Source organism: Lygodium microphyllum, chromosome 10 (genome assembly GCF_053477565.2).
Source record: "Lygodium microphyllum isolate KBCC chromosome 10, Lygodium_microphyllum_v1.1.10, whole genome shotgun sequence".
Taxonomy (NCBI): domain Eukaryota; kingdom Viridiplantae; phylum Streptophyta; class Polypodiopsida; order Schizaeales; family Lygodiaceae; genus Lygodium; species Lygodium microphyllum.
Window position 1 is genome coordinate 64803247 of NC_141144.1, and position 12635 is coordinate 64815881.

General features: G+C 39.5%; 1 protein-coding gene across 1 annotated transcript; it reads right to left on the reverse strand.

The window, feature by feature from the left end:
• Positions 1-9183: 9183 nt before the first annotated feature.
• Positions 9184-11059, reverse strand: LOC148030101 (protein ASPARTIC PROTEASE IN GUARD CELL 1-like). Its single transcript, XM_087686363.1, has one exon. The coding sequence runs from the start codon at positions 10876-10878 to the stop codon at positions 9439-9441; it is 1440 nt and encodes a 479-aa protein (XP_087542489.1). The 5' UTR covers positions 10879-11059; the 3' UTR covers positions 9184-9438.
• Positions 11060-12635: the final 1576 nt, after the last annotated feature.

The window sequence follows — 12635 nt, forward strand, 5'->3', positions numbered from 1 at the left end:
CCTATCTAACTAAGTGGTCCATCATCAATGTTTGCAGATTTTGAGCTTGCCATCTCAACAAAACACATCCTTGAGGAAAGTGGGAAGGCGAGATCTCCGATGATGGGCCCATTCTATAAATGGATAGTCTTGATGAGTCGAGAGCTTTTCTTCAAGGTGTTGGAATTAGAAAAAGACTAAAATACTTGACTGCTTAGTGTGATATCTTGGATTTCGATTAATATTATTTTAGGAGACCTGAGTTGAGACTATATCCTACAAGTAGAGGGGTCGATGCACATTACTCTCCCTCATTTCTCACTCTCTATGAATCAAGTGTAGTATTGATTTGCTTTGGTTCTAGTTGACTTAAAATGCAAAGGCTCAAGGACCTTAAGTTGTTAGGTGATCTTAGCATCAAATTAGAAACCTAGATTCAATTCAATCCTTATGGTTTATGGCCGAAACCTTCCATTATGGAGTGGACTCAAGAGGGCCTACATGACAAACCCCTTGTTATTATAGGGGGTATCCATAGGTAGCATAGCTTAGGATAATCTCTTGATGGGACACTAAATCATGTTATTGAGGTATCCTCAATTGGGCACATTACCCGTGGTATCAACACGAACTAAAATAAATAAGCTGGCAATAATTTATGTATGGTGTTGCCTTAATACTTTACTTGTAAGTTTAAGAGTGAAAGAGTTGAAGATATCCCAAAAGCAATAGCCTCAATGACATGGTGCCTGAATAAACATAGATACTAAGCTTCACAAGAAGAAATTTCTCTTGAAACAAATCAAGTCACTCGAATTCATAGGAAAAGGATCCAATGTTGAATTCTGGATTGATAGCCTTGAAGATTATTTTGATGTAGCAGGATTAAGTGTAGCTAACAAGGCCATGATTAGTAATCTGAAGTTGATAGGTGATGCACCCTTATGGTAGAAACAGTGGTGCTAAGACGACACTACCATAGAAATCTTTGTAAGCTAGGAAGATATCAAGAAGGCCATATGACAATGATACTTGCCATTTTCCTGTTATGGTATCTAGATGAATGAGTTATTTACCTTGCACTAATTAGGAGGCTTATGATTCTCAATTTGTGGTACTTCTAAAGTAGACATTTCCTATGGATATTATCCAATAGGTGACCAAATTGTGCCATGGATTGAATCGACCATTGGACACATGTTTAGAGTCCCTAATGGAGACAAACTTCTTAAAGATGACTACTTTCTAGTGGACACCAAAGAAGACTATGATGATTTAAAGAACCAAGTAAAGAAGTATCATGAGGTGGGTAAGATATGGTACATCCAAAAGAGATGCCCAAATCACTGATGCTTTATTTGCAATGAGCTAGGACATATCCAAGCTAATTGCCCTGAACTCGTTTAAGAAGAGGTGGAACTGGCCACAAAGTGAAGTTGCACAGTGTTGCTTTTGACTTCCCTCAAGAATTGGATAGTAATGAAGATTTAGAGCCCAGTAAAATCTTGAGAATAATTAGAAGTCCCAAAAATCTCTTCATGAGATGTAATATGTGCTATACTTGTAATGATTCCCTGCTATTGCAATAGTAGTTGGATTATAAAATGTCACAATAAAATTTTTTCCTTGACTTTATTAAGTTTTCCTTAAGTTTTTATACTCTTGCATAATTAGAGTAGCATAGCAAAAGCATGGTGGATTCTAATCCTCCACAATTTTTATGATATAACTTATGATAAAAGAAACAACCCTTAGGTGTCTTTGAGATGAGGACATCTCAATTCCTCTAAGGGGGAGAGGATGTGATGTCCTTGAGTGAGCTACATGTGAATAAGGGAGTACAAGGGGGGAGAGACTAAGGTTATAAAACCTTTTTTAAAAAGTTACAAATGAATCATAGAAGCAATTGACATCAACCAGTCCATCGCCACCTCAAGCCCTCAAAATGATTGATTCCAACTACAAGAGCACCACCAACTCCAATAACATCAAAGCTTCTCACCATCATAAGAAATGAATGAACGAGAGCCATCGTGGAATTATAAAGAGAGAGTCAAGCATGGCAATAGCCACAACCATGATTAATAGCCTTGTAAAGGCTATAAAAGCCTTAAGACTAAGGCTTGATGACTAGCCTTTTGCTTTCAATATACATTGATCATGCTGAGAGAGAGAGAGAGAGAGAGAGAGAGAGAGAGAGAGAGAGAGAGAGAGAGAGAGAGAGAGAGAGAGAGAGAGAGAATAGAGAGAGAGAGAGAGAGAGAGAGAGAGAGAGAGAGAGAGAGAGAGAGAGAGAGAGAGAGAGAGAGAGAGAGAGAGAGAGAGAGAGAGAGAGAGAGAGAAGAGGAGAATAGGTGGAGAAAAGAAGAAGGAGATAGGGGATAAGAGAAGAAGGAAATGAGAAGATAGGGTGGAAGAGAAAAAGAGTAAGAGAAGTAGAAGAAGAGGAGAATATAAAAGAGAAAAGGGAAGTAGAGGAAGAGAAGGATAGGAAGAAGAAGATTAACGAGGAGGAAGTAGAGGAAGAAGGAAAGAGGAGAAGAGAGAGGTAGGGAGAGAGAAGTAAATAGCTTGTTATTGCATAGAAGTACACATCTCTTATCTCAAAAAACATTAGCTTCTAATATGTAGACCGCTTTGTCATTACATAGAAATAAAAGGTTGTTCATGGGGTTGAAACACAAAGAGTTATGCATGCAATTTCCTTGTGAAGTAGCAACTCATATTGACAGGTAGTACTCAAGTTGGTCATGTTATAGAGAATCTTATTGATCTAGGTGGAAGATAGAAACATAGGTAAATGTCTCTTGATACAATGATGAAAGGATTGCACCCAATAAATTATTGAATCATTGAAAGGAAATATTGTAACATTAAAAAAGAGCTTAGATGTGTGTTATTTTGATTTAAATAAAATAAGAATAGTTTAGACCAATGGTATTGAAAGCCTGGGGAATTCACTATATGTATACCCTCTATATCACGTGCATTCAAGGCCTATCTATAAATATCCTTATCTCTAAATTTTTTCTTAATAAAACATAACCCTTTTCTATTCAAAACATAAGTAACCCCTCTATATGAAAACATTCTATATGTAAAAAATGTGTAAAAATGGTATTTTAAAAATCCTTTATGTTGTGAATCCACATGATACATACATATATTTTATGATTGACCTCCCCAAGATTGAAAGGTCATTGCTTGGGAAAGGGGAAACTAACATAAGATCATTTTTAAAATAGGGACTTGTGGTTGGATGATCTTCATGCGTCAATAAACTACTGAATTTGGTGTCGTTAAGGAGGGGTGTGTTGTGAGGTGTACCACCCCTTGAGAAATACTCAAAGAGGTTGTTTAGTTGTTGTTATGTCTTAAAACTTTCATATCTTGGAAACCCTAGGGAAATCCCAAGGAGAAAAGTTACCCCAAGAAAAAATGAATATCCTATCTCTTTTACAAATTGTTTTAAGGATATTACTTTGGGTTGTTGGAATGGTTACTTTGAAAGAGATTTTTTCCCTACCCACCAAGATAAGTTAGTTGATTCATAAGAAATATTCAAAATGGTTGTTTGGATTGATCTTGTGAGTAAGGAATGTTTTCCTAGTTGATGATGATAGGTTGATTGCTTAATTGAGTATTTTCATAAAAGTTCTTGTGCCCTCATGGATGGATTTATAGTTATGCACTAAACCTTCAAGGCACTGGAATTAGGGAAATGCCAAAATACTTGGCTACTTAGTATATTATCTTAAATCCCAATCAATGTCATTTTAGGAGATCGAAGTCGAGACTATACCCTACAGAGGGTAGAGGGTTTGACGCATATCACTCCCTCTCGTTTCTCACTCTCTTTGAATGAAGTGCGGTATTGATCTACTTCAGTTTGAATTGACTTACAAATATAGTGGCTCAAGAGTTGATGCTAGTTAAGTTGCTAGATGATCCTAGCATGGAATTAGGAGCCCACATTTAGGTCGATTCTTATGGGTTGCGACTAGAACCTTCCATTATGGAGTGGACTCGAGAGTGACTGGTGACAAATCTCGTGTTATTCTAAGGAGTATCGTGCGACATCACTTAGGATAATCTCTTAATGGGCCACTAAATCATGTTGTTAAGGGAACCTTAATGGGGTGCATTAGAAAATTTCACATCAATTTTCTTACACATCGAATCTCAGAGCAACCTAAGATTTTGTTCTACCTTACTTTTCAATATTATATAATTTTTAATATATTGACCTCAATTGTGGTTCATATAAGAAGAAGAAAAAAAACACTAACCATGATCAAACCCCACATGTTACATGGGAGGCGAGCAATGTATGCCACAACAATCGCAAGGGGGAGAAGATGATTGTAAGAGAGAGAGAGAGAGAGAGAGAGAGAGAGAGAGAGAGAGAGAGAGAGAGAGAGAGAGAGAGAGAGAGAGAGAGAGAGAGAGAGAGAGAGAGAGAGAGAGAGAGAGAGAGAGAGAGAGAGAGAGAGGTTTTATACATTCTTAATACTAATGTTTAGTTACATAAAAGAAATCATTATTTTTAAATTTATGAGTTTGGAATCTAGCTATCAACATGATCTCATTGAGATGAGACAAAGAGAGATAATCATAGCTTAAAACATGATAAATTCTTTGTGTAATAAAATCCATGCAAAACCAGCCTCATTGAGGGATGAAGGAATCTAGTTTTTTTATTTTTATTATTTTAACAACTAGTATTATCACTTATGGGAAAGGTGAAAGCATCATTTAAGATACTACGCGACCTATGAAAGTGAACAAAAAATATATAGTAGACATCTTAGAGTCTACACTCGTTGCAAAATCAACATCTACATATCCAAGGGTGGATGCATCTTTCCTTTTGAAGCACATGTGCATAGAGCTAGTGCTATTGAAGTTTCCTATGGTACTCTTTTATTACCTTCCAATGCTTTTTTCAAGGGTTTGCTTATGTGCATGCTCATTATTCCCACTACATAGGAAGAGTTTCTTACCTATTTCTTTCTTGCTCAAATACTTTCTTCTTCTTCTTCTTCAACCCTTCAAAAATAGCCTTGAACAATGGTAGAACTCTAGTATCATATTATTAATTGTGTGTGGAAAGACTTGCTCAAACTACTACTCCAAACACCCCCCATACATGCAAGAAGAAGCTTGCTCAAGAACACAAGAAGATAGATGGTGGTCAAAACATCTTCTTACCTTTTTTTTTCTTCTCTCACATACTATATAATGTACACAAAGTGTAGATGAGATACAACAGAAGGAAAAGTGGCCTACTAAGCCAAATAGTCCATAACCCATTATACAAATCAACTAGTACCATAACTATGCCAGCTCTATACGTAGGTGAAACTAATTGAATATAATAAGTGATGAGCTAGTGGCCATGTGAGGATCATAATGGCCCTCAAGATATTAAGTGTAGACATATGGACCCATCTAACCAGGTGGTCCTTAGCTTTCCATCTTAACACTCACTTACTACCTATTTAGATTGTTGACGATATTACCTTGCGTAGATGCAAATCATACTCAACATAAATGACATTTTGATTAAGCATAAATCAACACCCTTCAAAAGGATACATTGCTAGGGGGTTGGATGACATCATGTGGTGATATACCCAAGACTATTTGAGTTTTTAACTTTTCTCCTAAGGCATTTTGTGTGGCTAAGTAGTCATCCATTTCACCTCACAGTTTGAAGCCCCTATTTACATTAATCCATAAAAATGAGACTATGATGAATGAAGAGGAGGTCAAGTCTTTTATGGTTAATTTTATCATTATAAGGCTCGAGGTCATGGCCATCCACAAATTCAAAACTGCTTCTTAGTTGTGTGCTTATATAGGAATCCCAATAGATAAATTAGAGGCCTTATTAATAGATGACACTCCTTAGAAGATCTTGTTTAATCTCATTGGTACTTATGTGATTAATATTATTCCCATGTATCTCATTGAAATCTCAGGGCTTCTAATGTAGCATAGAATAAAGGAAACAAACTTAACACTCAAATGATATTTTCTAGATTTTTATCAAGTTTGCATTGAAAAAAGAAAATTACTTTGTTTGGTATGCCTTGAAGTAAACTAGAGGAAATATATACTAAAGCTACCTACATGTTATAATCGAACAACTCAAAATTGAATGTTTTGCCCACTTTTGTTATGCTTGGTACATGTAGTCAAAATTGTTAACATCCTATTCCCACTTCAGGGTACGACTAAGTCCTTATTATTATAGTGACCTCTAGAAGGTTCCTAGTCAATCTGATTGTGCAAGCATCCTTAACATATTCTACTATTATGAATTTGTATAAGAAAAGCATTTATGTTTACCAAGTAGTTTTGGGTGCTTTTTCATAAATGTTTGTTTGACCCACCAAAAAGAAGATGTGCAAATTAGTATGATCCTCTTTTAGATTCACATAGCATAACAAGGCATCAATAACTGAAATGTTCAATCATAGAAGATGTATTTAATGAGCATTGACTAAATTATTTTCATACTTATGGTCCAAAAGAATTATATTCTTTTGGATTGTGAGGGGTGGAGTCCTACTAGCTACGTGAAGCACATTCTCTATTTAGATCAATGAGGTTTTACATGGCTAAAGGGCTTTACAATGTAGATTTGATATGTTTGTAAAGATGCTTGATAATAATAGCTTAGTAGCACTACCTATGCATGTATCTTGACAGTATCATCAATATAAAAGGATTTAAGAGTATTCTAACACCCTCATCACTACAAAAGGTAACTCCCAACTTTAGTCCTTAGGTTCTATTCTCAAGACAAGGGGCATAAACATGATCCTTCTTCAAGGTATCATCCGAAACATTGTAAAATGTCCTTTGATATACGTATTTATAGAATAATATCTAAATAAAATAATGGTCTCGTGATCAAAGAAACAATTTATGTTCCTGTGAATAGCTGACAAAGACAATAAATGCCTAGAGAGTACCCATTGATGTAGTATTTAATTCAAGGTATTTTTTTTTCAAAAATCCTACTAGGTTCTTTATCCTTTCAAACCTATATGGATATAGTGAACATAAAGAATGTGAATGACATGTTCTACAATGCTTATTTATGTCCAATGTCATGAGTGACGATCTCAAAAGCCATAACCCCAAGTTCAAGAAGACAAATTATGCAAAAAGTGAATACCAACCCCAACTTCAAGAAGCCATGGCATTAATGAATACTCCAATTGATGGCATGTCTTTGGTGATTTGATGTTTGGCATATGAAACATCAACATTATATCAATTTCAGTGGCATTGGAAAATGATATCAAATGTCGTGTGTTTTTTAGAAAAGATGAGCATTGAATGCACCAAATGTATAGCTTCCTTGGATCGAGGTGTGTAAGCTTCAACATTTATTCTATGGTAAAGATCCAATCAATAATAATCAAGCTTCAAGTCATAAAGAAAACATTACAATTTTTTGGAGCTAAGTTAATAGTTGAATGTTTATGACTAAACAAAAGGGTCAAGTAGGTTGCCAAATATAGCATACAATACAAACCATAGAAGGAGATTGAAGCATGCCTAGAAGCTAACTCCTCATAGATTGGATGTTTTACTTTGGAGAATAGGGGTTAAGGAGCTTCCAATGAAGAATATATTAAAAAGTACCATTAGATATCCCTATGTGTGGTCTCTGGTAATGAAATGCCATAGAATTGAAGATTATCTCAAGCACCTATTTTGAGATTGTAGGGAATCTAAGTGTTGTTGCACCTAGCTTGAACTAGAAAGTGGGAGTCTTGCAAGTAAAGTGAACATGGTGTGGTGTGTTCTTTTGCCCCCTTACTTAGTAGAAATAAGGCTATCTTTAGTTTGAAACTCTAGTCAAGATTGTACGTCTAGCATTACCCAAAGAATCTAAGGCTCAATGGCACAAAGTCTTGAAGATCATCTCAAGCACCTAATTTGGGATCATAAGGAATCTAAGTGGTGTTGCACCTAGCTCGAACTAGAATGTGGGAGTCTTGCAAGTAAAGTGAATATGGTGTGGCATGTTCTTTTGCCTCTTACTTATTAGAAGGTCAAGATTGTAGGTCAAGCATTACCCAAAGAATCTGAGGCTCAATGGCACAAAGTCAAGAGGATAGTGAAAGAACTTGCTTGCACAACACAATTTATCGAAAGCAAATTTTGCTACGAAACAAAACTACTCAAAAAGATATGGGTAGTGAGAATTTGAGTTCTTTTTTGTAACCAAGGTCTTGGATGAGTTGGTTTCATACCCAATATATTAGTAGATATGATAAGCTTGAAAAGGCTTTCAAAGTGGTCTTTAACCTTTTAAAAGAGCGAGTTTTGCATTTTGGATATTCTTATGTTTCATAGTATAATTGAAATATAGAAGAGAAAATTTCTATACCCAATATGTTTACTAGGGGGTACCTTCACAGTAGGATCTTTGAGCTTTTGAAAAGGTTGGATATAATTTGCTTTTGGATATGTAAAACTTATTTCATAATACATCTATAATGTATTTTCTACAAATATAAAAGGCACTCTTTTTGGTTTCAAGATAGAAAGCTTGAGGCTTGAAGCGTTTTTTTGCATTATGTAACTTTTTACATGTAGCACTTTATTATCTCTATAAGACTCTATAAGACTTGTAATGTAAATGGTACAAAATATATTTGCTTATACCCAATGTCCTAGTATAGTACCTTAAATATTCCCTTCAAGCTTTTGGAGAAGACATAATTGGGCCTATGGATGTTGTAAACACTTCAAGCTTGGAAATATTCCTATTGTTGAGCACCAAGTTTAATTTTTTTTTTAATTTTTTTGCCCAATGCCAATCTTTTTCGCTACATGGCACTCGAGATTGGAGTAAGGCCTAGACAAGCACATGTGCCCGCAATATGGCAAAGATATACTTAACAAGGAATCCATGCAAGAGCCAACCGAAGCTGCATCAATCCAACCAATCAGTTTGCAAAGTTAAACAATTACAACACTACCTTTAATAGGCAAAGGTTGATGGAATGAGTAGCACTTGAAGAGAACCTAAATTTCATGTAATCTCACCTTAAAATTTGGAATATGCTTCTAAAACTATAATTAAGAGGTGAGGAAAGCTTCAAAATATGAAGGATTTTAGTATAAGAAGCCTTCAAATATAGAGATTTAACCTCTAGACTTGGGAGGGAGCATGTGGAGGCAAAATGGGCAGGTACAAAGAGTACCTGTGTATTAAATAAGTCAAGCAATACAAGTCTATTAAGTTGTAAGAAGTCACGTGGCTGTGTTAAATGTAAGTGAAGCAATACAAGTCTGTTATGTGGTAGAAGTCACGTTCACACAGGAGTACACACGGAAAGGGAGGCTAGGGGTTGTTATTATGTTAACACTTTGTCGGGGGGGGCGAGGGCGGGGGGGGGTTGGTTGGGGGTGGTTCACACGTGGGACGGGTCAGCAGCGGTTGGGCGAGAAACCGACGCGGCCGGAGCGCGTGCTGAAGGCGATGCGAAAGCCCTGCTGCTGCATGTTGCCGATGATGGACAGCTCGGCGTTGCTGGGGGCAAAGCCGAAGCAGTACGTTCCCACGGTGTCCACAGGGACCAGGTAGTTGCTGGCCGGGAGGAGCATGGTCGCGCCGCCGGCGAAGTGCAGGTCGACGGTGGGGACGTCCACGGACTGTGCGCCCCCGAAGTCGTAGCAGGTGTCGAAGAGGGAGACGGCGGCGGCCTGCGCAAGGTCGCGGGTGCCGGCGCGGAAGGCATCGCGGAGGGCGGCGTAGGCCTGCGGGACGAGGCGGGTGACGGAGGTGCCGGAGTCGAGGATGACGCCGCCGGTGCCCGAGGACGCCAGGGAGAAGGCGGGCGAGGACAACCTCAAGGCATGGCCCCCGACGGAGATGCCCTGGAGCGAGACGTAGTAGAAGGTGGAGAGCTTGGGGTTCTGGACGAGGGGGGTGAAGGCCGAGCCCGCCGGGGCGGCGCGCGGGCCGAAGAGAAGCGCGCTGGAGCCGCCGGTGAAGCGGTCCGCCAGACAATAGGAGAAGTCCGACCGGATCTGCGACGGAAACGACAACTTCCCCCCGCCGAGGCCCAGCAGCCCCGACGCCCCGACGAACAGCCCCTCGTTGTCATGCCCGCAGCCGATGGCCACCCCCTTCGCCGTCTGCCCGCCGGAGAACGTAAACGTCTCCTGCGCGAACGTCCCCACGGTGAAGGACCCATCGCCGTACGACACCTGGTACAGGCACTGCTGCCGCCGGCACGCCGTCAGCTGCAGCTGGCCGCACAGCGCCGTCCCGCACCCCACCGGCTTGAACGTCGACGACAGGCTCGGGTCGAACAGCGGGTCGCTCTGCTTGTAGCACCGGCGGCACGGCGCGCACTGCGTCCACGACACGTCACTGCCGGTGTCCAGCACGAAGTACGACTGCTTCGCCGGAGTCCCGATCCCGAAGCGGGTGAAGTACTCGCCGCTGCCCTGCCTTATGCCGGACACTATCGGGCTGCTGATCTCCTCCACCGACACTGCCGCGTCGGACGACGACTTTGTTGGGCGCATCTCTGCGTCCTTCGCGCCCGCCATCGCCATCTCGAGCTTCCGGCCGATGGCCTCCACCCTCGCGGCATCCCTCGCCATCCTCCGCTCAAAAGCTGTTGCTCCGGACTCCTTTGAATCGAGCCCCTTCCCGAGCAAGCTATCCCGATGCAGTATCTCTGCAGACCACGTCGATCCATCTTCTTCTTGCTCGCCCACGGCCTCGACAGTACTAGAGCGAGATCTTTCTCCCACGACAAACGTCTGATACCCTTCTTTCCCAGCTCCAGCATGAGAACCCACAATGCTACTCAGCAGAAGCAGAGACACACACGCCACTGCAGCTCCCGACTCCATCCTCGCCCAAGTATCCCAATTCTGCACCTCGGAGCTCCTTATAGTGAGTTGAACAGTGTGAAAAAAAGGATGCACACGGGTTAGTAACGCATGGACCTTTTCTCTCACTCTTTTTGTGGGAGAGATAAAGGCTGTCTGGGGCCCCTCCCCTCTCAACGCCAACACGCAGCGTGATTGCAGGCCCTCTCGGCCTCTCTGGCTGGCGGTGAAAAACGTGAATTTGACGGCGTTCTCCAAAATATCAATATATAAGGAGGTCACGGGAATATCTTGTCTGTCTCTTGTTGGCTCGCTTTCACACACTCTCTCACATCAGTCACTCGGTCGTTGACGGACCTTCAAAGTTCACCCGCTTCCCATTTATACATCAATGAAAGCAGTGCACGCCTACGATGGAGAGAGCCGTTGCGCCACATTATGGCTATACCCGCCCCTCGGAAATTGATGGGCAGCTGCCAGCCATCCTCAGTTTACCCTAAAGGCCTTCTAGGCTTTAGCTTTTGCCATTGGTGCTCGTATGCCCCAGCCCCACACCCTCATATACTTTGCTTGACTAAGATAGAGCACCTTTATATAGGGTTTCTTTTGCCAACCATAATCTCGTGATAATGAAAAGATGAGAGATATAATAAGCATGAAGCTCATCCCTTCCAAACCGCAAAGCCATACTTGTCTACATTAGTCCGTCTGTCCATAAAGTCATCCAATGTCTATACTATTACTTGGAAGGCTTTGTGAATTTGTGAGAGATTAAGGGTTTAAAAGCCATAATTGGTCAGCATTGCACTGCTTTATCATTCAGGGTGCTTAGACTTATGAGTGAAAAAAACCGAGGGGGATCACTCATAAATATGTAAGCATATCACATCACTTCAAAATAATATATTTTTAAAATACTATTTTTACACATTTTTCACATGTATAAGGGTGCAATATAGAGTTTACCATAGATTGAGTAGGAAAAAGGTGTACTTAATTTAGAAAAAAATCTCATATAAGGGTATTTTAAATAGATCTTGAATGCAAGTGATATAAAGGATTTACGTATAGAGAACCCCTTAAGGAAAAAATGGGTGTTACACCCGATAAGTAAATACTATCAAAAGAGACAAAATCCATATCATTTTTAAAAGAAAAGTGTTTAAGATGTACATTCCATGATGTAAAGTCATCAAATGTCTATAGAACTCCATTCCATGATACATGTCATCAAGTGTCCATACTATTTTTTGGGCCTACCTAGAGACCCACTATGTTTATTATTATTGTTTTATTTTTGTTGGTGTGACTGACACATGTACTCTTTTATTCACAAGAATACAAAAGGTAACTCTAAAGCTTGAATTTACGCAAACATGCAGTTTCAAAATGAAGGTAAAGTGAGCTTCAAAGCTTGAAATTTATCACACATATGGACTATTAGTAACACTTCAATGCATAAGCAAGAGAAAAAGGAACAATTTTATATACTATTTCTTTTTTAAAAACAACATTTTTAAAGTTCATCTTATTCACCAAAAATTAATAAAATAAGTAGAAAAGAAAGATATAACTCATAATATTGCAAGTAAAATTCATATATAAAATAATTTTGATTAATATTATAGCTTTAAAAAGATAATAAATAGTTGTCAATTGAAGATTAAGTTTAGATTTGCATTCTATATTTGCATGGATGTGTCCAAATAGGTGATTGTTGAGAATATAGCAACAATCGAGATGCCTTCAAGGATGATTTTAGTGGCTAATGTTCACCA

Excerpts from the sequence above, each read along its gene's own strand:
- LOC148030101 (XM_087686363.1), bottom strand. The coding sequence starts at position 10,878 with ATGGAGTCGGGAGCTGCAGTGGCGTGTGTGTCTCTGCTTCTGCTGAGT.